Genomic DNA, 24,155 nt, shown 5'->3' with positions numbered 1-24,155 from the left:
TGGCCATTATCAGAGGCAGGGCCGCCTGCCGGGGCCGGGGCTCGCACCCTCTCTATTACCACCTGTCATTGGCAGAGAGTGTGCTCTGACACTGCCCAGTCCCCCGTGCCGAGGGAAGATAGTTTCTGACGGCTGATCAAAGAAGAGAAGCAAGGCCTGATAAAGAGTGTGTGTTTCATGTACTTTTAACTTTGGGAAACACTGGCATTTGCATTTTTCCCCCATCTTCCTGGTGCTGGCAGGAACCAAGCCCAATAAATGTAGTGGATTCAGTTACCTAATCACTGTGGAAATGGCATGTGCTTAAAGCAACAGAGCATGACAATAATCTCCTTCCAAGAGAGAGGGGATGAAATAAGCTTTCACAGAAGACTTGCTGTAGAATAGAGTAGAATAATTTAAACTTGGACTTTGAAGTGATCTTGCACGTAAAACCTAATCTTGGCATTCAGCAGAACACCATGTACTTTTCAGAATTGGGGAGAGCTTTGGATTAAAGAGTGATCCTTAGTGAAGATGCTGTCATTCGACTCTACTGGTGGTGTCCCTGCATGGGGCCCTGGCTAGGCACGCGTCCTTGGGAAGTTGGGAGACTTTGTGGCGGAGTAGAATGAGTTGCACAGAGAGGCATCGAGAGATCTGAGTTCTCAAACACACACTGTGGCTCTATGTTCTTGGGCCCTCGCTTCTCAGCGCTTCTAGTGTAAAATGAGGAGATTGGGGGGTCCAGGTTATAGGACATAGTGGTTTAGAAAGTCTTTTTGCCATTTAGCCCATGCAACCCCTTTTGTGAATGCTATTTCGGGTGGAGTCCCATTGTTTCTAACAGAAGTGGAGATGTGTTGGGGGAACTCGGGAGGGGGCGGCCCTTCCCCCGTCCCGGTTCTTGAAGCAGTCCCTGAAGACCAGAGGGAAGCCCCTCCGAGCTCCTCAGAAGCAGTTTTGAAATCAGTGCCCTCAGTGGCGTGGAGGTCTGCGCCATCTGCAGCGGCAGGAGCTGCTTTCTCCCGCACCACCCGTTCCTGTCCCGCACTGGTCTCCCTCCACCCAGCGCACAGAAGTGCTAACATGGGGCGTCCATGAGGGACAGACAGAGAAAGAAGAGCCTGCCCCGGGAAAACCTGGACTCAATCCAGATGTCCCCTGTGTGCCGCAGGTACCTTCGACCGGAGCGTGACCCTGCTGGAGGTGTGCGGGAGCTGGCCTGAGGGCTTCGGGCTGCGGCACATGTCCTCCATGGAGCACACAGAGGAGGGCCTGCGGGAGCGGCTCGCCGACGCCATGGCCGAGTCGCCCAGCCGCGACGTCGTGGGATCTGGAACAGGTAACGGCGCATCCCACTGCCATCCTGACTTTTGGCGTAGTGCTTCTTTGGCAGGTGAGGGCGTAGGTGTGTTTGCAGGTTTCTGCAGTAGCACTCGGCTCACTCCACGTGAAGGGGGCTTCCCAGTGGAACTGCCCCCTCCCATAGGGTGAGCACAGGCACCAGTGCCATGGTCGGCACCATCGTGTTGTGCAGGAGCTCCGGAAGGACTCCCCCCAGGAAAACGGAGTCCCCAGGTCCTCCTGCAGCTCTGACTGCAGAGGCCTCACGCATCTCCCGCCAGGCTGGAGGCTTTGCAGACTGGTGGCAGGGGGCCTGGCCTTGGAGGGCACAGCATGGAGCAGGCAGGGCTGCTTCAGCCCCCACACAGCTCTTTCCTAACCTGCCTTTTGCCCCGCACTCTTGCCCCTGAGCACATCCAGTGACAGCGGCCTGGGGTGGCCTTCTGCCTCCACAGAGGATGAGAAAGCCATCCTTAGATGATGAGTGGGCGCTCCCCTGGGCGGGCACGTGTACGTGTGCACGTGACTCTCACCCACCCTCACACAACTCTCACATGCACTCTCCCTACCATGCACATGACTCCCACACAAGTGCACACAGCTCACACACATGCTGTCACATGCACGTGACACAACATGTTCATGACCCTCACACATGCATGCACATGCGTATGACTCAAGCACGTTCCCGACTCTCTCACACGCACTCTCCCACACATGTTCTTAACCCTCACACACGCACTGTCACGTGTACATGACACACACATGTTCACGGCCCTCATACGTGCATTGTCACATGCACATGACACACGTTTGCAGCCCTCACACATGCACTGTTGTGTGCACATGACACACACATGTTCACAACCCTCACACATGCACTTTCACATGCACGTGACACACATGTTCACAACCCTCACACATGCACTGTCGCGTGTACATGGCACACACATGTTCACAGCCTTCACATGTGCATTGTCACATGCACATGACACACATTTGCAGCCCTCACACATGCACCGTCATGTGCACGACACATGTTCGTGACCCTCACACCATGCATTGTTGCATGCACATGACACACACGTTCACGGCTCTCACACATGCACTGTCACGTGCACATAACTCCTACACACATGTTCACGACTCTCACACACACACTCTTGCTCACATTCACACGTTCCTTCCCTCTCCACACGACTGTGACACAGGCTGGGCTTCCTCGTGCTAGGTAGCTCTTGCTGTCTGGGCTGATCTGGCCCCGCTCCGGCATCTCCTGAATGCCCCAGAGGCCGCTTCCCAGCTTTCTGAGGTCAATGCGGACTTTTTAATGGGTTGGGCGGACACTGGCTGAAGACCTTTTCCTCTCTCACTTGCCTGAGTCCTCTCAGGATTTTCACTCTTTGCTGTGAACTGTTCCATCCCTGCCTCCCAGGCCTGCCCGCACAAAGGAGCCATGTGGGAGACACCCAGAACCCTGTGGTTCTGACCGGGACCAGCAGGGCACCCTGAGGGTCAGAGCACCTGAGGCTGGCAGCACCCGGCGACATCTCCCAACTCCTCCAGCCCCTCAGATGAGGGCTGGCAGTTAGGCCGACCCCTGCCTTCTTGGCCATCCCCAAGCCAGGCCCCCTGTGCCCACATGAAGAAGACAGAGTCATCTCGCATAGGGGCCTGTCCACAGGGCAGGCGCTGAATGAACCAAATGGAGTAGAGGAGGCCAGGCGGAAGGGGCGGGGCTTGGCTGGAGACCTGGAAGGTGCTCATGGGCCCCAATGACAGCCATCTCTCTTCCCTGCCACCCGCCCCACAAAGGAGGGAGCTCAGGCCTTGCAGGTGCCACGGCTGTGTCCCCCCCCAACCGTGCGCTGGTGGGCACGACCACGTCCTGCCACTCTAGCCCACTGTGTAGCCCCCACTCACTTGTGGAGGACACATCACTCCCCTACCCAGGGAGGCATGCATTGTTCTTTCTGCACCTGGCTCCTGCCTCACCTTGACCCTGCGTCTCTGGGGCCCGACCAGCCTGGGCTCCCACAAGAGCCTGGTGGCACTGGACTCACTCCCCGGGAGCCTCCCTCCTCTGAGGCCTCTCCTCCCCAGCATAGCTCAGCCCCCCGTGAGCAGATTGGAAGGTGCCTTCCACGGGAGCTGTGCCTGGGTGCAGCCTGAGCAAAGCTGGCAGTGATTCGTCTATCAGACAGCAGAGGGATTCAGGGACATCGTTGTGGCCTTAAGCAGGTTCATGAAGTTACAAAGAATAAAAAAAGAGAGAGAGAGGAAATTAAAACTGCATGGCCCATAGGTCAGAAAATAAAGAGACTCTCTTTTTTTCAGTAGAGGGATTTCATTTTCCTCTCCAAACTGTCACCGAAAGGGATTCACTTAGTTTTCTGTGACTATAATAGATGTATGTTTTATTTATTTATATGAAGCTTCTCTGTTTGGAAGGCCAGTAAGTAGAGCAGGTGTCATGGAAGTTAGCTGGTTCCCTGCGCTGTGTTGGGAATCACTTTTCACATTTCCCAGCTGGGGATGAAGTAGGAGCCTGGTAGTGCTGCACGGGCAGCACGGGCAGCCTCACACACGCAGCCCCGGGCAGCTCAGCCCCCAGAGGGTCAGGAAGTACCGAGTGTCGGGTGAGGATTTCCAGCAAGTCACCTTTTGCTCAAAGCAGCCTCCGTTCCCCTCTTCCCACAACGCTGCTCCCCTGGGTATTCATAGGACAAGCAGACAGGGTGACATCAAGTGCTGGCCTGCTAGGTGCTCTGATGCACCAGAGATAAGTCACTTCCTTGCATGCCTTCTCACAGGCACCAGTGTAATATCAACACGCAAATGAAGCAGAGGCCAAGTCAAAACTTGCTCTCGTGACCCCTGACCCGGAAGCACATGATACAGCACACCTCACTGTTACCAAGGTTGAGCTGGCAGCAGTGTTGGTAAATATTTAACAACCGGTTCTCCAAAGGAATGCAGGGAAGCCCTGCTTTGTGGACTTCCGAAGAGTAAAAATGGTGAGCGTGAGTTTCAGGCTGTTGGCAGGATGTGTAGTCGGCTGGCAGACTTCCTGGAAATGTGCGGGCTCTGGCGTCCCGTCGCAGGCTGCACCGTGGGACGAGGGATTCTCCCCAAGCGCAGCTCAGTGGCAGCTGTGCAGCGCAGAGGCTGAGATACCACTTGGGACAGCCGCATCCCATAATATCAGAGGGCTTAGTTTTGAGTCCCAGTTTCACTTCCCATCCAGCTCCCTGCTGATATGCACCCTGGGAGGCAGCAGTGATGGTTCAAAGACATGGTCCCCTGCCATGCACGTGGGAGGCCTGGATGGAGTTTCAGCCACTTGGAAGTGAACCTGTGGATGAAAGATAAACCTCTCCCTCACGCTCTTTGTCTCACACTCTGCCTTTCAAATAATCGTTTTATAAAAAGCATGAAAATCTTTTAAAAGGTCCCAGGTGGCCAGGGTGGTGGGGACGTTGACGAGCCCGTGGTCCAGGGATGTGAAAGTTCACGTCAAGGGATCGGGTCCCCAAGACCTGTCATCCCGCATGGTGAAGATGTTATGTCCTTGAGCATGGCCTGGAGAGTATGTTTTAAGTATTCTCACCACGAAAACCTGCTACGGGAGGTAATACGATGTTAGTTTGATTTGGCCATTCTGTAATGTGTAGTTATTTCAGAACTTCAGGTTGTATGTGATGAATAAGTACAATTTTTATTTGTCAATTAAAAAGTAAGTTTATTTAAGAAAAAGAAGAAGAAGGGGTGTCTGCAGGCCACAGCGTCACCATTCCCTAGGAGCTGACGAGAATGCAGAGTCTCAGGCCACACCCAGCCCTCCTCAGTCAGGGTCCATACCCTAACAGGAACTGGAGTTCAAGGTCTATTTTTAAACCTGATTGACCTGTCAGGCGGGTGCTAGTTCAGGCCTCCACGGAGGCTGCAGATCCAGGCGACTCGTGAGGTCACACGTGTGACGGCAGGCCCAGCTCTGGCGTCGCTAGCTGCATCGCCCTCTCACTAATGCTCTCAACGCCCCTCACTCCCGCTGCCCTTCCGCTGCTTCGTGCACTTGGGGGTCAGTCCCACTCTGCCCTTGCAGCTGCGCGGCCAAGGGACGCTCACAGCTTGTTCACGGTGGTGACACGGTTGTGACACGGTTGTGGTCTGCAGCCTGCTTGAGCCCCGCCATGCGTTTCGCTGTGTCCTCTTCCACCGCTCTCGCTTGCAGCCGCCTGCCTGGCCCGGGTGCAGCACAGCAGGCAGGGAGGCCGCAGCTCTTCACTGAATGTGCCGCAGTCCTGTGTACTTCTGGCCTGTTTTCTTACAGATTGCCCACTTCTGTGACCCACCAAGAGTTTACTTTCGATGCTTTTTCCTGTCCCCGCTGTTTATTTAGGACGGTGCTGCGCTCGGTCCCTCGTCTGGGAGCCAGGCCCTTTCCTTCTCTGTGGATGCTCCTTGAGCCCCCTCTCACTGTCAGAGAGGAAGTGGGGGTCGTCAGTGCAGGCGTCTCTCCCCTCCCTGCCGCCAGGATGCTGGCCACAGCCCCTCTCCTCCTGCCACAGAGGAGCCACCCGACCCCAGCTGTCCACAGCTGTCCTCCCGGCCGTGGGCCCCGGCCGTCGGGTCTGCCCCAGCACTGGCCCTGCTTGCCGCTGCTGCCTTCTGGAAGTGCTCTCCCCGAGGGCCTGTTTTGCCAACCCCCGTGGCTTTTCTTCTCCATCCCCGTCCTGGGTTTCCCTGCTCCGTCCTCCATAGTCTTACTGAAGGCCCTGTCTTGTCTCTTCTGTGTCCCTCAGTGCCTGGTGATCTCTGTCTCCATGGCTTCAGTTTCTACCCCCGAACTGACAACTTCCAAATAATGTGCAGACTGGCTTTGTCTCCTGTCTCTGGAACGCGCTGCCCAGTTACCTGCTGACCTGCCCACAAAACTGAGAACAGATCTCCACCTTCCCCTCCTCCCGGCTTCACCCCATCTCAGTGTGCACCCAGCCCTCCCTCCATCTTCCTCTCCGGCTGCCCTGTGCCAGCTCCAGCGTGCTCCCTGAGGGTCCCTGAGCCCACGCGCACTCTGCCCGCCAGGCCTCTGCACATACTTTTTCCTTTTGCATGGAATGTTGTCTCCCAGAGCCCACTCCTCTCCATCTCCCCCCCAGAATAACTTCACTAATTCCTGCTTAGCAGACATTCCTTTCAATATTGCCTTTTCTAGAAAAATAGAATGTTTTAAGTAAACACAACATTGACTTCTTCCAGTTGTTTTGTGGCTAGGTAAAGCTCTAACAATACCAAAGGGGGGGGGGGGCGGATGTGAGAAACACCTGGGTACCCTGTAAGTACTTCTTCTCTTTAGATTTTAACTCTTCAGTCACTCTTTGGTTAAACCTTGTCTTCCTTTTTCGCTTTCTCCCACAATAAGTATCAAAAACACAGGCCTCCCCTACAGGCCCCGGTTCTCTGTCTAACCTATGCTTCACCCGGCTCTGCAGGAAGCAGCCTCTTTGGCTGTTAACTTTGCTCATAAATTTCATTATACGTGCTCGCTCAGCTCACCCAGATACACAGATCTTCCCAAAACAATACCGGGCAAGACGTTCTAGAATGTTCCATTTTATTTCATTTCTTAAACATGCAGTCATAACTCACTAGATTGAGTGGTGATCTGCAGTTTGAAAACTCGTGCCCTAGCTCGTTCTGCTAAACCCTCTCCGTTCTCCTGTTTGTGTGTTAATTACTCAGCAGACAAGACTCTGGTTATTTTCAGCAAAAGCTGTTCTAAAGACTTCCATCAGAAGCTGCTTTTAGTTCTAGAAAGCGGTGCCTTTTTCCCTTTGTACCAGAAAAGGCCCACTCTGAGCATTACACAGTTTCTAAGTGGCTGCAGTGAGGTTTCAGTAAGTTAATACCAAATATCTGTGGATTGCCTATGTTTTGCAAAAGGTGACCTCAAAGCACTATTTGTATCTCGTGTGTGCGTTCACGTGTATGTGTTAATAGCATCTCTCATTACGGGGCTGTGGGAAGTAAGATCATGGTAGATGTGAGCCATGATGACCAAGGAGATCAGAGGTGCACGCTAAGCCAGATAACCCTGCTGCTGACCGCCTGTGCTACCTCCAGGTTCAGCCTTTGGGGTAGGCCTTAGGATTCCTGCCCGTCCCGCTGCTCAGGGCTAGAACACCCCCTGCGTTGTCAGCAGGGGCCATGTCAGCCCCCTTGCATTGCAAGGTGCTGCATGATCCAGTGACTGCAACTGCAGGCACAAGGGCGGTGAATGAGCTGTTATCTCTTAGACCTCACTGCCCACTGGTCAAGCCCATCTTCAGGACAGGTCACTGAATTGTCAGTGTTGATTTTGCTGGACTTGGTAGACGTTTTGGAAGATGGAGCCATTAGGATTTCCCCAGCCCACAAATGAAACGTCTGCAGCCCGGATGGGGGACTCTACCCCACGCACGTGCACCCTGGTGACAGGAGGGACTGGCAGCGCCGGCCCACGAGTGCCCTTTCCCAGCCCTGAGTGATCTGATTCTCAGTGAAGTGGGAGCCTGCTCGGTGGGTCCTGGGCCAACACCCCGTTTCCATGTGTGCTCACCCAGAGGTGATGCGGGCCGAGCTGCCGCCGTACCAAACCCCCATGCAGCTTTGTTCTTGCTGCGGGGTCTTCTCTCCTCCTCTTCCCACTGTCTCCCTGTGAGTGGAAATGATCTTCACCCCAGACACTCTGGCAGGATCTTGGAGCCACCTGCCAGTCAGAATGCCTGTGCTCTTCACGATGCCCAGTGTCAGTTCTCACCTCTCTGACTTCCCAGGTCCCATTCCCCCTTCCTGAGATGGGAGTGGGTGATGCGTCTCGTTGGACTTTCTCACTCTCTCTGTCTGGCATGGCTGGACCCTCTCGCCCGGAATGCTGGGGTCTCTGGGTGCTCTCCCTGATTGCCAGCTGCTCCTGGATTTGCCCCTCTCCCAGCAATTCCAGGTTCCTGGGCGAACACTGCCAGCCAACTTAGCCGGGCACCTGGGGCCTTCCCTCTGCTTTGCCTGAATGGGCCCTGGATTCTTTCTCCCCCATGGAAAAAACCCTGTGGGTGTCTTCCCTCAGCGACCACCTAAGTGGCCCCCCGTGCTCCTTGCAGGCATCTGCTCGCTGCCCCAGGCCAGGCTGGAGAAGAGGAAGTAAGACTTGGCCCCTGCCCTGAGGAGGCAGTAGTACTGACCCATGAGTCTGTTGCTCTCTGGCTGCCATCTTCGGCTTACCCCTGGGCCCCCCTAACAGAGCTGCACCAAGGAGAGGTCCGGGTTGCTCCCCTATGCACAGGGCTAGTCTTGCCATGATTGAAGACAGAACTGGCAGCTCCCCAATCCCAGATGCCCTCATTGCTGAGGCGGGGAGAAGAAAGTGAGCACGCAGAGGGCCTAGGACCCCCAGATCCAGGGCCCAGGCCCACCAGCAGGTCTTTGAGTGGGAGGCTGCAGCTGGGGTGGCATTGTTGGTGTCTCAGTTCAGTGTCACATCACCTGGCCCTAGCCGTTACCCACTGTGGGAAAAGGCCAAGCCTAGAGTCTGGTCAGTTCCCGGCACCCGGCTCCTGCTACAGGGATGTTTGCTTTTCCTCTTCGGTGGGATTTAGAAGCCCTCCTCAGGGTGTGGGCTTGTGGCCCTGGCAAGCACCTTTCCCTCTGTGGCTCCCTGCCTTCTTCTCCTACTGTGGGCACGGGGCCACCAGGAAGTGTAGAACGTGTTTCCTCCTGCCCCAGATGTGGCCTGGGCACTGAGCCACTGCACCAAGTGCTTTGTGTCATGTCCCTGGTCCTGGCCACCCCGAAGGCCCTCTGGGCTTCTGACTCCACTCAGCACATCAGTGTCCTCTCTCCATCACACGAGGCCAGGTGGACAGACAGTCTCCCTTCCAGAGTAAAGAGAAGGAATTGAGGGACTTGAAGTGAGATTGTAGCTGAAAGGAGTGGTATTGAGTTAAGGTATCCAGAGCCAGGTGGCCACATGGCCCAACCATTGGTGTCAGCCCCACACCCATCCTAATGGGATTTGCTGATTTGCTGCTCCTACTTCCCTGCCTGCCCCACCCCCCTGCAGAGTTTTAAAAGGACCTGTTCCTGAACACATGGCTTTCTTTGTCTCCATCTCTCTCTCTCTCTCTCTCTTTTTTTTTTTTTTTTTTTTTTTGACAGGCAGAGTGGACAGTGAGGGAGAGAGACAGAGAGACAGAGAGAAAGGTCTTCCTTTGCCGTTGGTTCACCCTCCAATGGCCGCCGCGGCTGGCGCACCACACTGATCCGAAGCCAGGAGCCAGGTGCTTCTCCTGGTCTCCCATGGGGTGCAGGGCCCAAACACTTGGGACATCCTCCACTGCACTCCCTGGCCACAGCAGAGAGCTGGCCTGGAAGAGGGGCAACCAGGACAGAATCCGGCTCCTCGACCGGGACTAGAACCTGGTGTGCCGGCGCCGCAGGCAGAGGATTAGCCTAGTGAGCCATGGCGCCAGCTGTCTCCATCTCTTGATCTCTCTCTTGCTCTCGCTCACACTTACACTCATGCTCTCCTTCTCCCTCTTTTCCTTCTTCACCCCTTCCCTCTAGTCTGTTGGGTTTCCCCCAATAAACCCTTTCCCTTAAAAGAGAGAGAGAGAGAGAGAGAGAGAGAGAGAGAGAGAGAGAGAGAGAGAGAGAGAAAGAGAAGGTATCCAGGTTGAGTCCCCAGCTTTAAGATCCTGCCTGCCTCACCTAGGGAGGTGCCCCTGCCTGTTCTCTAGATCGGGGGATCCCCAGAAAGGTGCCCCTGCCTGTCCTTCTCAGGGCCTGCTCTGATATCAGCAGTGCCCAGGGCCTGCATTCGCCGCAGGCTCCTTGCTGCAGCATGGCACATCTGGAGGACCCGCGCCCCGCTACTCCCCAGTCTGGGTGCACACATCCCTGGCTCTGAGGGCCCTGATGTGGCCGCTGCCCTCCTCCTCTGCCCACTCATCTGTTTTAGGCCACGCTCAGACCCGACCCGCTCTGTAATGCTTTTCCTGATGGCGTAGCCATATGTTCGTGCGCCCTCTCTGACTGTCCCTGCCACCGCTTTATGGAACACTTGGCCCCGGGCAACCCACGTGGGTTGCCATTCTGTTGACTGGTGATGGCCCATCCCTTCTAAATGTCACTGCAAGAAGAGCCAGCTCCAGCAGTGCCTCCAGTCCCTCCCTGGCGCCCAGTTCCGTGAGCGGGTCTTGATCCAGCTCTGTTTCCATGAGCTGAGTCTGATGCATCTTTGTCACCTTTAGCCACTCGCCGCCTCCCTGGATGGGAGCCAAGCTGGGCCTCAGTTAATGTCTGTTGAATGACTGGTTGGGTTTTTGTGGCCTCTGAGAGGTAAATGAAAGGCAGCCAAAACAATGGGAATATTTATTGTGCTCCAAAGACACACTTGTCAGGTTCTGGCCAGATCTCAAATCCGATTCCAGGTAGATTCTCCTCTCTGTGCTCCACCCTCCCTCTTGTCCCCCGAGGCTCCCAGAAGCCCAGCCAGAGGCAGGGCTATAAGGGACAGTGTGGACTGAGAAACTTCTGTGTGCATTGCCCAAGGTCTGCTTTTGACATTCTGACTAAGGCACGCCGATTCTGCCACCAAGAAGAAAACGGCTCTGTGACCCCCTTGGGGACCCCTCAGAGTCCCCTGTCCAGGTGCCGGCCCAACATGGAAGCAGGGTTCCTGTGAAAAGGGTGTATCCAGGACAGAGGGTGGGAGCAGCTGCTGCCTGGGACCCCTCTCTGGAGGGATAACATAGGTAAATGGTTAACCGAAGGGAGGATTTCTCTGTGCCTCCTCCCCGCCAGAGAATTCACCTTTAACCACCGACCTCTCTGGGCGGTGTGAGAGCTGAACCCAGTGGAGCACAGTCGTGGGTGGTTAAATGTGCACCTTTCCCAAACTCGGCCTCTGCCTGCTCAGAAGACGGCATGGGGTAGGCAGAGCACCCCCAGGGCTGATGGCTGGCAAGAGAGGAGGCCAGCCGTGACCCTCCCTGACACTTGAGTGAGAGGCAGCACTGTCTGAGCCAGGCGAGTCGGGGGGCACCCACACCAGCAGCAACTGCCCACCCTCCGACTTGGAGCTGTCTTCCTGCCCACTCCTGTTCCTTCCCCACTCCTCCCCCAGGAGCCTGCAGCCCTACCACATCAGACATTTTGACACTGGCTGGCAGAACCCCCAGCACCAGGCCACCCCAGCAGCCCCGACGCCCCTGCTCGGGTATTGCTCGGAGCAGCTCCACCCCTCCGTGTGCGTAATTGAGTTTGGGAGAACCCGCCATCCAGCCGCTTCAGTTGTTCTGGCTGATTTTCCATCCCATGTCCCCTGTGCTCATTTTACTGGCATCTCCAGGACCGGCGAGCCGTCACCCCTTTGATGTGTGTGACTGCTTGGTGCTGGCCTTGGGGGTGGGTCGGGGGGGGGGGTGGCCCAAGCCTTCCCCAGGCCCCGCCTCCATCTGAGCGTGGCCTGGGCCCTTGGAAGGCTCAGCGCGTCTTGGGTTTCATGCTTTATTCATCCCCGAGCCACTGGGAGCAGAAACAGAGCGCACAGTTAATGCATTTGAGCCCGTTTCCGTGATCCTCGCCTCAGAAGCGTAGCCACGCTGCCACACAGCTTGGAAATCAGGCCCAGATTCCAAAGCCCTGGGACCCAAGAGGAGCAAGAAAACCTGAGGGGCCGCCCAAGGGCCTCGCTGCCCTTCCACCTGCTCCCTAAGGCTGCCCTGGCCGGCAGGACACAGGCGCTGTGGGCTGGCCCGAGCGGCAGGCGGGGAGGGCAGCAGGAGGCCTCTGGGGCCCCAGGAATCTGTAACCCCCTGGATGTGCGTGCCTTGGACCAGACCGGCAAGGAACACCCCCCGCAGAGCTCTCGGTCAGACCAGATTCTGGCATCCTCTCTCCTCGGTCTCAGCTCAGCTCTTTCTGCTCCCTCAGAGGTCCGTGCTGTGAGCCTCTGTAAGGAAATACTTTATTTTCAATGCAGCCGCAGCCCTGGCCAGGGCAGGAAAGGCCATCCCTCCTGAGAGACCAGGGCTGCGAAGTGTTCGGGTGTCCCCTCCTGTCTCTGCCTGCTCGGAGGCTTTGTCCCGCTGTCCTGTTCCCCACGAGGGTGCCCTCCCAGCACCAGGTGCTCCAGCTCCAGGAGGCCCTGGCGTGACAGCCAGGAGGTCCCTATTGGCAGGGGACTGGTTGGGATGGGGAGTCGGTGCTGCCCTTCACCCAACAAGAGTCTCTTTGAGAACGAGGCTCCCCGCCCCCCACTTTGAAGATGGAACTCAAATTTTCGGACTCTGCTGTGCAGAGCAGAGAGGTCACTAGGCTCTAATGCATTTACCATTGACTGCCCCTCTTGTAGTGCGTCTATTAGTGAGTAATTTGATTTGTACCTATTCATTTGCAGTCCCTGCAGGAGCCTGGAGCTGGCCCCTAGTATAATTGGTGCTGTCTCTATTTTTACATCATTAGATTAGCCCCGACTCCTGGCCACTTGTTGTCTGCGCTTGTCTGTCCATTTATACAACCTAATGTAACACAAAATTCATTACTGATCACATTACTTTCAACTCTGAAGCCAGCCTTGTGATAAACATTTGGTTAACCCCTTCCTACCCACGGGAGGGCTGACAGAACAAATGCACTTCTCCTCGACAGGCAAATCAATATCTTAATACAGCAAAGTGGAATTGCATTTCTAGATTTGTTATTCCTCCTGGAGGAGCAAATGGAGAGGCTCGCCTGAGCCGGCTGAATTGAATAATGAATAGAGCCCCGGCACCAGCAGCCAGTCTGGGAGCACAGCACACAGGCAAACCTGGCATCGGCCCGGGCGCTCTCATCTGGACAGGCGGCACCGAGGCCAGGAACTGGGGTCGGAATCCCGGCTTCAGTGGGGGGGCTTGAGGGCACCGGCTGGGACCCCAGTGGGAACCACAGAAATCCTGCCCGATGCCATTGCCTTTGCTAGGCTTGGCCCAGGACAACCAGACCCAAATCAGCACAGACAGAAAGGCTGCCAGACACGTGGGCCTCACCCTAAACACCACCGGGAAGGTAAAGCCCATTACTAAGGTCAGGCTTCCCATCTGGAAACAGACACGAAACAGCAGTTCCTATCTGGAGCCAGCCCGGTGACACTGGAGCTGGTTGGTTCCGACTGACTCGTGTGCGTGCTCCGCCTGTTGCATTCTCTGGCACCCAGATGCCCTGTGCGCCTGCTCGCAGTTCAGATCTCTGGGAGGTTTGTGAAAAGTGATTTGGACTCCCACATAGCAGAACGTCGTAAAGAGACCTCCGCGCAGCTCTAGTTTATCCAGAAGGTTCTCCCGTCCCCTCTTTGTCTCCAGGCAGCATCCACACCCACAGTAGATCCTTAACGCACAGAGCCGTTTGTTTTGGAAGGAACCGGGCCCCCACTTACTGAGAGACTCTCCCTTAAAGCCTGCACAAGGATGGAGGAGTAGAACGGAGCCCACCTCCGTGGAAGCCATAAGGCACTGAGTAACAAGAAGCCAGCAACTGGAGGTGCCCAGGTGGGAGGCAGGCTGGGCAGGCAGCCATCCAGGCACCATGCTGCTTGCCCAGGCCTGGCTCAGCGAAGTCTCACTTCTGTTGAACGGGACACCCCACTCCGCCCCTCGCTTCGCCACCACACACACACAGGTCTGCCTGGGGACTCTGCTGTCCCATCAGCACTCAGAGCCCAGGCAGGCCTGTGAGACCCGGTTGAGGGAGGCCTTGGCAGACTCAGATGCCGGCCCTGGCCCTGGCCCTGAGGCCGATTCGTCCTCTCCTGGTAGTCCCGAGGCCGCGGGGGTGGGGTGCTCTGTGACCTGGGAGGTAGGACTGGGCCCAGGAGGCTTCTCACCCCCAAAGGCTCCAGGATCGCAGCCCTCAAGCCTTTCCTGCAGTGAGGAGCCACTGAGAGGGGTCCCCTTGCAGGGTATTATGGGATGCCTCCTTATCTCGGAGGGGCACTGGTATGTCAGTGAGGTGAGTCTGGGTACAGGCCCTGTGAGGAAGAGTGGGGACACTGGCCCTTCCCCAACTCCGCCCCACTCCGAGTACACCCACAACGGGCTCGGCCGTTAACCCTCTCGGGTGGGTTTGGGGAGCAGTAGGGCGTGGGGTGTGCGCCGCCCGTGCCGGCTCAGGGTAGAAGAGATAAGAGCGAGGGCCTTGGCCTGGGACTGGGAGAGGCAATGGCAGGAGGAGCGGATCTGCTGGTGGAATGAGAGGCTGCGGTTTCTTAACCTTGATGGAAAAGGGGGAAAGCCACATCTTACCAAACTCTTCCGCTGCGTCGTCGAGAATTTAATTACATTTGGACACTTGAATGAGAACCAGATGTGGCTCTGGCCCCGAGAGTCAGCGGCATTCAAAGAACGGCGTGGCCCCTGTGGTCTGCAGGCCCGTCTGCTAACTCAGCGCAGGAGCGCAGCTTGGGGAGACCCCTGCCTGCCTGGGAGCTGGGGTGGCGTTTTCCGGGCATTGTCACTGGACTTGAGGAGCCAGGCAGGTCAAGGCCAGCGGCCAATCACCTGGTCCCACGAGAGTGGTCCCTTGTCCCGTCCGCTCTTCCTGGCCATGCAGGGTGGGTGCATATGCACCACCCCCTCATCAGCACCCCCATGAAGAAGCCACTCCCGCTGTGCTGTGGGACCCCGAGTCCACCTGCGGTTAAGTTATGCAAGGACCCGAAGCTAGAAGAGGTCCTGGGTACTGCGTGCTGCTCTGGGGCCTCAGCCTGCCGAAGGCACACCGGCGGCTGAGCCATGCAGCGCCTTCGTGTCCCTTCCTGCCGGAGCCTCACACACCCGGGGAGTGGCTGGAGCAGAGCCCCGCGCCTGCATCTGCCCAGCAGGAAGCGAGCCCGACACCTCCAGAGCGGGGCGATGGAGCCGGCTCGGCCCAGCCTCTGCCGTCCCTGCGCGCCATGCTCTGCCTTGGTCCGGAGTTACAGCAGCGCCCAGGGGGTCCCTGGACAGGGACCACTGGTCAAGGTGGTCTCAGGGCGGTAGGGAGGATCTTGCTGCCCTATTGAAAATCAGGACTTGGTTTCCTGGGAGTGGGCGTGGCGGCCTTTCTAGTGCAAGTCCTCCCCTGCCTCCTGGCTGTCGTGGGAAGGGCCCAGGGGAAAGCCAGTGAGACCTCACCCCCATTGTCACTCTTGGTTGGTTCGAGGGCGGTGATGGGGAAGCCAGGGCTGGGCTGTGAGGGGCTGGATGCCTTAGGGACAGGTCTGGTCAAGAGAGGCCCCTCTCTCCCACTCGGTCCTGCTTCTGTTCTCCCTTTCCTGCACTCCAACACGCACACCTCCGGTGATTCTGCCCTGCCCCTGCTGGGCCCTCAGGGCCTCGGGGTTCCTGCCTGCCTCTAAGTCTCTACTCCCTGGGGCTGATGCCACCAGGGCTGTGGTCATGAGCAGGGCTTCCAGGAGCCTGCAAACCTTCCTTGTGTGGAGGGGAAGGAGAGGAGGTATGCCCCTGGAAGCTGAGGCACAGAGAGGGCTCCTCCATCATCTCCTCCATCCTCGCCCCTCCCACGCATGCCTTACAACCCTCAGCAGCAGCAGCATCTGAGGTCTCCTGGGCCTCAGGTCTTCCCCTCCAGGCCCCATGAAGGCTCCTGGGAACTTGAACGCAGCTCCAGGGGCCAAGGGAGGCGGCTCCAGGCCGCCCGAGCCCAGGGCACCTGCCATTACTTTCAGTGTTTGAGCTGACAGTGGCGGCTGGTGGGGAGGGGCCGACAGGTTAGGCCACAGATGTGGTCTGGGCCTTGTTCTAGGATGACCTCTACACCTGGGAGGGCTCAGCAATGGGAGCTGGGAAAGGAGGGTCCCTGTGGGATGAGAGACTCCTGCCAGGGAGGAGCAGGTGCCCCAGGGCCACATTGCTCAGGCTGCTGGCAGGAGCTGTCGGAAGCACCAGGCTGCCTCCGTGGTGAGAACCCAGGAGTAGGTGGCGTCAGCTGGCCGGGGTCTGTGCTCAGACATAGGTGTTAAGCCCCGGAGATAAGAACAGGCGAGAGCAGGTCCTGTGCCTCCTCCACTCCCTGTCTCCCACAGCCCAGACCAGGATTCCTGTTAGCGGAATGTGGGGGAGCCTCAGCTTCCAGAAGCCGCCCTCCTTCCTCCCTTGAGCCTGCCTGGGAAGGGAAAAAAGGCCCTGCCGCGGGAGAGAGGGGCCTGCCTGCCCGACCCCTGCTAGACGAGGCCCCCGCCTGCCTCGCGAGGCCCCCGGAGGAGCCGGCTCTGTTGGCGTCTCTGCGAGCTCTGAAGCTGAGCAGGGTGCTCATCTAGACCCAGCGGCTGTGAGGAGCCAGGCAGTCTCGCAGGTGGGAGTGCGGAGTGCAGAGCAGAGCGAGGCCTCCCCATAGGCTGCCCTCTTTAACCGCTGCACTTGGAACCTTCTACAAAGTGCCTGGGGGCTGAGGCTGGCTCCTGCCCCACCTGTGGTCCTGACAGGGTCACCAGGCTTTTAGAGGCCAGCTTAGCCCACTCCATCTGGGTCTCTCTGAATAGGCCTCCGCCGCCTCGGCCACACTCTGGAGAAAAAGCGGTCACTTCCAGGCCCAGAACTGGGTAAGGAAAGCAGCCCTGGGCTGTGTCTGCCAGGGTCACCACCCCACTGGCAGCTGTGCCATCGCTCCAGGTTCCAGCAGCAGGAAGCTGCCAACCCTGGCCAGCCCCACACATTGTGTTCAAGCCTCCCTGTCCCCAGCTTCTCTCTTCCCCGTGCGTGCGGCGCAGCTGGTCCTGTGCCCTGTTTGCAAATCCCTTGCTGATAAAACGGCTTGCCCGGGGCAGACCCCATTGAGACCAGTTTGCTGACGTCATGGCAGTCCTGTGGCCCTGTGGTCACCATACAGATCCCATCGGGGAAAATGCTGAAAACCCCTAAGCTCCTAAGGAGGAGACCGCACATGTACACACCTGACTTCCTACCCGAGCTGAGGAGACTGTTCTGGCAAATACTTCCTGAGCCCAGCACTGGGCAAGACAGGGCAGCGGACAGGCTGTGTGCCTATGGCCATCCACTCCCCGGGGTGCCACCAGGCCAAACCCAGGCATGGGTCTTAATCACAGCCCCTGCTAACATGGGAGAACTGGGAGGTAGGTGTAGGAGGGGGAAAAAATCAATGCATGTCAACAGGGTTGGAAATTTATTTTCCATCTCGGAGGAGGGGTTTTGCAGAGAGGGAAATGAAAAGCTGTACACGTGTATCAGCCATCCTCCTTCCTGGGCCGTTTCTTGATGAAAAGCAGGAACTCCTTCCCAAGCTCCAGTGGGGGTCTGGGTGGCAGAGACACCTGCCCGAGAGGGAGTGCAAGAGGTGCCCTGAAGTCCTGCGGATAATCATGATGACTAATCCGATTGCAGCAATAATAGTAACTCACATTTGCTGACTGGAAGCTTGAAGCACTCTGTGATGCACTCCACATGCATTATTTAATGTCATTCTTACAGCCAGGCCACGAAACAGACATTGCGATCCTCACAGTCAGGAAGCCGAGGCACAGAGGTTGCCCAAGTCTCCCAGGTAGCAGGTGGCCCAGGCCTGTGCTCCTAATGCTTCCCTGAGCGGCCTCCACCGGCCTGGGCCCTCTGAGGCTTCATTCAAGGCCAGGGGGAGTGTCCTGCTTCTTGCTGCTAGAAGTGGAGGCTGTGGGTCCGGGACAGACTCCTGCTCCCACCAGGTCTAATCCCACTCCCACCAGGCAGTGTGGGTGATTAGCTTGGGGCTCCGGTGCACGGCTGCAGCCAGGGCCCAATAAAAGTGCTCTGCTAATCCCTTTCATGAGCAGCATCTTGGCGCTCGCGGACGGAGCGAGGCTGGCTGGCTGGAGCCTGGAGGAAGCCAGAGGGGCGAGGCAGTCCATGCTGCTCCTTTGTGGTTGTGGAAGTGCCGGGGGCCCCAGCACCCCCTTCCCAAGTGCAGACGGCACTGCCCTCGCCAGGCTCTCTCGGCCTCCTCGGAGTCCCTTAGACCTGGACCTGGGCTCTCCCTGCTGCCCCCCCTACCGGGTCTCCAACTCGCTGAAAGAGGCCCCAGCACAAGCCCATCATGGCCTTCACGTCTACCAGGGTCCCCGGGTCTCATCTGGGCCCCGTGTCCTAGGCATTTCTCTCCCTGCCCAGGAAGTGGGGGAGCTGGAGGTGTGATGTTGAGTAGTGACTGCAGTGTGAGAAGAGGCCCGCGTCCAGTCTGCCCAGCTCCCACCGCAGGTCCCAGGAGCCAGTCTGTGCACCCCACTGGGGGCTGAAGGGCAGGGCTTATTCTGCACAGTCCAGCTCGGGAGCTGGGCAGGTGGCAGGCAGCCATGCCCCCGCCTCAGGGCACAGAATGAGCATACCCCTCCCTGTGTCTCTCTGGTGGCTTCCCTGACCAGGCCAACCACTTCTCTGCACCCTGTGACCGGCACCCTAAAGAGTGGGGTCAGCACGAGGCTGCAGCCGTCTGTCTCCCTCTTGTGCTTGCTTCATCTGAGCTGAGTCTCCTCCCTGTTACTCACTGCCACTGTCTTGTCCCCCCAGCCCCTGTGGCCTGCCCATCCTTGGCCATGGCGGGGAGGGGCAGTGGTGGGCAGCAGCCCCTTCTTCCAGTAACAGTCCTCAGGGCAGTGGTGGGCACTGAGGCCAGGCCCAGTGACAGTCGCCTGGAGGTCAGCCTGCACCAGCAGCAGTTCTCTGTGGTAGCGCGTGGCCCGGGGCTAGCGGCTTCTTAGTCCTCGGCTTCCCTGTCTGTAGGATGGGGAGGTCACTCCCCCTCCCAGGAGCTCTGCAGAGTACGAGGTCTCAGGAGGGCTGGCTTTCATCTGAGCCCAGCCGCATCCCTGGGCACCGTTCCTTACCCCCTGCCCTGCTCCCATAGCCACCTCAAAGCCTGGCCAGAAGCTGCCAGAGCTCCACGGGGCACTTGCTGGGCTGCTCCCCTCATCCCCCACCACAGGCCCCCAGCACCCTCTGCCAGGCCCTGGCAGGTTTGAGGTGGATCCTCCACACACGCCCATGTCAGCTGCCAGGCACTGCCCAGGCCGGGGCTCCTGGGAGTGGGGAGGAGGATATGGGCCAGAGCTGGGCCCCTGAGTCAGAAGGTCCGGAGGCGGCCTGCCAGCCATGTGCCCCTCCTGCCAGCCCACCTGCATGGGGTCCCATCCAGCGCTGCATGGGCCGTGGTCCCGTCTGTCCCCTTCCCGGAGCTGCTCCTCCTGCTCAGTGTGACCCCTCTCCCCTGCCCCCTTGCCAAAGGGGGTCTTGGCTCCGTCACGCCGATTCTGTCTCGGGGAGCCCCCAGGCTGGCCTGTGCCCAGCCCCCCACATGTGCATGTCACCGTCCCCGACTGCAGAGTCCCTGCTGCAAGCCTCCCCCAACCCTGGTGTGAAGCCTCTGCCCGCACCTCCATCCACCCCCTGCACCTGCTTGCCAAGATCACTGTCCTTCTCCATCGTTGTCCATATCTTTTCCAAAAAAGATTCCTCAATGCTTTTCTTTTCAAAAGGGAAAAAAAAAGGAAAAAAAAAACAATGCCAACAGCCCAGCGCCCGTGAGCAACCCAACAGTAACAAAGCGTGCGTTCGCGATGGAGGCAGGTAAGGCTGCGCCTTTCCCTTCGCCGTGCTCCCAGGGCGGGCAGCGGGGAGACTCCGGGGACCCGCGTGCACCCCCCGACTCCACCTCTCCACACACCCCAGTGCTGCCTTCAGCGGGGAGAAGGCATGGCGGAAGGTGTGTGGAAGGGCAGCCAGAGGATTGTCCAGGGCTTAGTCCCACTCTCTGTGCCATCTCGGTCATCTCAGCCATCTCCAGGCCCTGTCATTGCCAATAGGGACACAGAGATAAGGCACAGCCACCCCTGCCCCCGGCTCTTGACCTGGTTGGGGTTGGCACTTGCTAGTGTTAGAGGGCCTGGGTGCACAAAGGAGTGAGCCCTCTTGCTAAGCTTTGGGAGATAAGAGGGTGCGGTGGGGCCCAGAGAGCCCAGGAGGGGCCTGTCAGTCAGAGGAAGCAGCTTGAGCACAGCCCCAGAGTGTCACCCAGCCCGGAGAGCTCATGGCTGACAGCTAACACCCGTGGGTGGGGCCGGAAGGCTGTGTGTCACACTGGGGGGCTGTGAGCATCCAGGGGAGGTTTTTAAGCAGGGTCCAAACAGGATGAGTGCTGCAGACTGACTCCTGCGGCTGTGGGGAGGGGGTTGCAGGTCAGAGGCCTGGGTGGGCAGTGCAGGCTGAACCAGGGTGGAGGCAGTGGCCAGCTGCTGGGGAAGTAAGTTCAGCAGAGCCCCATGTGCCCTGGGGTGTGGGGGTGAGGGGGAAGGCTGCCCACCTCCCTCTCGCTGGGGCCAGTCGGCGGAGGGAAAACTGGAACAAGGTGGCTTAGGCCGCCCCTGGCTCCGGGAACTGCATGTTCATCTTGTAACCCCTTCGGCAACTGTCCCCGCACTGCCGCGTGACGGACCGGGCTGCTGGCAGTGTCGCTGGGGGGTCTGCACCAAGGGGCGGTGCGGGTACCATGCTTGGTCCTCGACTCTGGGTCCCTCGGCTTCCTGGGCAGCATGGATGTATCCGCTTTTGCGTCATAACCAAGGGGGGGGGGGCTGCTGTTCAGCTCTGAAAAGGGGCGACCCTCCCCTGAACTCGTGGCCTTTCCTGCTCCTTCATCTGGGGCTGTCTTCCTTGGGCCTGGTGTGCGGATCCTAACGAAGCCTCTGCTTTCCTTGCTCCTGCCATGCGCCTCCCCTGCCCTCCTGGCCCTGCTGTCAGCGCCCCCTAGTGCCAGGACGGCCATGCACGAGGGCAGGGGCCTCGGAGATTCCCCCATAAACTCCCTGGCTTGCCTGTGGGGAAAGAAGGAAATGGAGGGTGCGCTCGTGGAGCCGGAAGCTTCCATGAACCATTCCCACAACCTACACTTTGCTTTTCTGTTCTCTCCCTCTGGTGACACAATGGTCTGCACCCCGCAAACTAGGGTGCCCCTGAAGAATGAGCAAGAAAGAAGAGATCCAACCCAGCAGCCACCTGCCTGGCCTGTTCCCTGTCCCAATCCCAATAACTCTTGACTTTGCCAGGGTCACGGCCCCAGGGCAGCCAGCATCTCTTGGAGACCAAGGGCCGAAGCAGGGCTCTCAGCCTACGTCCCCAGTCTGCCCGGGGGACCTGGCTTCCCAGTACGCCCATCCAGCCGGGGTCCAGGCCCCAGCCGTGGCAGGTGCATTCCTTTTCCCTGTGCCTCTCTGCGGCTGCTGCTTCTGTCAGCCTCAGTGCTTTCGGGGTGGCCTGCAGGGTGCAGGAGTCCATGGGTAGTTCCCACCCAGCTGGTGATGGCGGCCCAGGAGTAAAGGCCGTGACCCATTCCTTCCCTAACCAGAGCAAGCTGTGCTGCGTGTGTGTGGTGACAGGGGCCTGGGGGCAGCAGCAGGCTGGAGGGAAAGTGCTAAAGCTAGACCAGCTGGGCGTGACATCCGAGCACACCTTGCAGGCCCAAATGGCTGCTTTGGGGCCCGTGCGGGCGTTTGCCTGAGGTGGAGGGGCCAGCCCCCCAGGCAGAGGCAGGCATCCCTTGGAGAAGGGTAGGCTGCAGGTCACCACATCTCAGCTCGGGGAAGCTTCTAGAGACTGCCGGGGCATGGGAGTGGCTACGTCTCAGTGAGAAACTGAAAGGGGGTAGGAACTGGGCAGCTTCTGCAAGCCGGCAAATAATTGCTGCTTTCCTTGCCTTCAGCAAGCAGGAAATTCTATTCCCAACTCATCTACCCCAGTACCTGCCTCGGGTAGAGATGTTGTGGCAATTAAGATGCCTGAGGTTGAATGAGATGGGTCACGTTGTCGGGTCCAAGGTGGCAGCCTGGATGTGCAGGGGCCAGGGAAGGGGAGACTGATGGGGGAGACCTTTCCCCCTGCTTTACAGGTCTCTCTGAACATGGACCTTCTCAGGGGCCCCTGAGGCTTGGGGCTGAGAGGAAGGGGAGGAGTGAGGCACTCCAGGCAAGCAGGGACCCTCTCTCCAGTGCAGTAGGCACCCCTCCGAGCAAGCATTGCTTCCCGAAGGACAACAGGATGCTTCGAGGAAGTGCTGCATAGGAGCCAAAGGCTGGCCAGCAGGCAGCTAGAGCCGATGAGAACGAGCAGCTAAGCCAGGGACAGGTGGGGCAGGAAAGGAGAGGTGGGCGCAGATCAGGCTGGGAGGCGCAGTGCTCCTGTGTCCTGGCTTCTGCCCACCTGTCCCTCCTGAAGATCCAGGACAGGAGACAGACACTGTGGAGTGGGGGTGGGGGAGGGAGTAGGGGTACCGGCTGGGCATGTCTACATGTGCTGGTGCCAGCCAGCACAGGCCCCGTGAACCACAGTGTCATCCCGGCAGATCGTCAGGGTGGCTGTACTTCTAGCCTAAAGGGCTCCCCCATGATGAAGGAAAGATTGTGCTCTAACTCTGGAGCTGGCCAGCCGAAGGACTTTCTCTGGCCCCTGGCTGAACCTCCCTATGACCTGAGCTGCTGCCTGGCCTCCGTGGGGACCAGAGCGGGAATCACCTTGCAGAAGGGTGCAAGGGGGGCCTCCAGGCAGGCGGCTAACCCAGCCTGTGCCCCACCCACCCCCAGTCCCTGCTCTGACCTGGCCCGGCCTTCTCCTCTGTCTTGCAGAACTGCAGCGAGAGGGAAGCATCGAGACTCTGAGTAACAGCTCAGGTTCCACCAGCGGCAGCATCCCGAGAAACTTCGATGGCTACCGATCTCCGCTCCCCACCAATGAGAGTCAGCCCCTCAGCCTCTTCCCCACCGGCTTCCCGTAGGTCCCAGCAGCCTGCTTCAGACCGGCCAGCCACTCACCTGCCCGAGGGAGGGGAACGGCCCCCTCTGATTTGACCCTGCAGTCTCTGCGCCTGTCGTCATCATTTCCCCGAGCTTAGTGACGTCAGCCACCCATCCTTCCTGGATCAAGAAGAGCCCCTTCTCCAAAGCACCTCGGCGCACCCCGACCTCTGCCGCCCATCAGTGGGGCCTGTGGCCGCGAGACTGCAGATGCTCAGTCAGTCCCCTCCTCCATTTGCACTTGACGTCCTGCATTGGATCCGCTTTTGTATTTTCTAACCATACCCATGGGGGCCCTGGAACCGTGGCCAGATCTTGGGGCCTGGCTTGGGAGGGGGTGGTCGGTTCCAGCTGGGTGCTTAGGCCCCGCGTGGTCAGGCTCCACCCCAGCCCTCTCTGAGCTGTGGCACGCAGTTTGCTCCCAGCTCCCCTCGCTCAGCCCCTCCAGCATGGTGTGAGCTGAGGCCCAGAGTATTCGGGGAGGAGGCGGGAAGGAGAAGTGTCCCCTTCATCTCCCCATCAGCTCACGGGAAGGCTTTGTCTTTTGAATCTTTAAGCCCTTTTACCCTGGTTCTGTACTGTTCAGTGGAAGAAACTGGTGACCGAGGCCCTGTCGAAAAGTGCACGTCTTGTCCAATAAATCACGCTGCAATTGGAGTCCATCGCTGAGTTGCTGGGGGCCAGGGTCCTCACCAGATGCTGAGCAGGGTCCTGTGGGCCTGACCTCGTGCCCTGGCTCTCCACATCCCCACCCCCAAAAGTGCAGCTGAGCGTGGAGTCTGGGGTAGGAGCAGGAATGGCAAGGGGAAATTTTGCTCCGAAATTTGGGTGGGGCCCAATGTAAGTCCCTTCTTGAAGCTTCTTGCCTGTTAGCAGACCCAGTGCATCCTGAGTGGCAGTCAAGGCCAGCTCAGCCCTTGATGCGTGCTGGCAGGTGGCGGTGGGAAGGAGAGCTTGGCAAAGCCTTGGACCTTATCTTCGGGAC

The 24,155-nt window shown here is 58.5% G+C and overlaps 1 protein-coding gene across 11 annotated transcripts in view; it reads left to right on the top strand.

Moving 5' to 3' along the window:
• BCAS3 (BCAS3 microtubule associated cell migration factor) overlaps nucleotides 1-23,827 on the top strand; it is a 607,306-nt gene extending 583,479 nt beyond the window's left edge. For 8 of the 11 annotated variants that reach the window (XM_070061000.1, XM_051824721.2, XM_070061008.1 and 5 more), the window contains 2 exons: nucleotides 1,157-1,324; nucleotides 23,003-23,827. In XM_070061000.1, the coding sequence (XP_069917101.1) occupies nucleotides 1,157-1,324; nucleotides 23,003-23,151 (317 nt within the window). In that variant the 3' untranslated portion in view covers nucleotides 23,152-23,827. Of the gene's footprint in view, nucleotides 1-1,156; nucleotides 1,325-19,864; nucleotides 19,956-23,002 lie in introns of all 11 variants that reach the window. The other 3 variants (XM_070061002.1, XM_070060998.1, XM_070060999.1) reach the window with 1 other exon arrangement.
• Nucleotides 23,828-24,155: the final 328 nt, after the last annotated feature.

Source organism: Oryctolagus cuniculus, chromosome 17 (assembly GCF_964237555.1).
Source record: "Oryctolagus cuniculus chromosome 17, mOryCun1.1, whole genome shotgun sequence".
Taxonomy (NCBI): domain Eukaryota; kingdom Metazoa; phylum Chordata; class Mammalia; order Lagomorpha; family Leporidae; genus Oryctolagus; species Oryctolagus cuniculus.
Note: the sequence above shows the minus strand (reverse complement) of the source record. Positions and strands in the feature narration are given on the sequence as shown.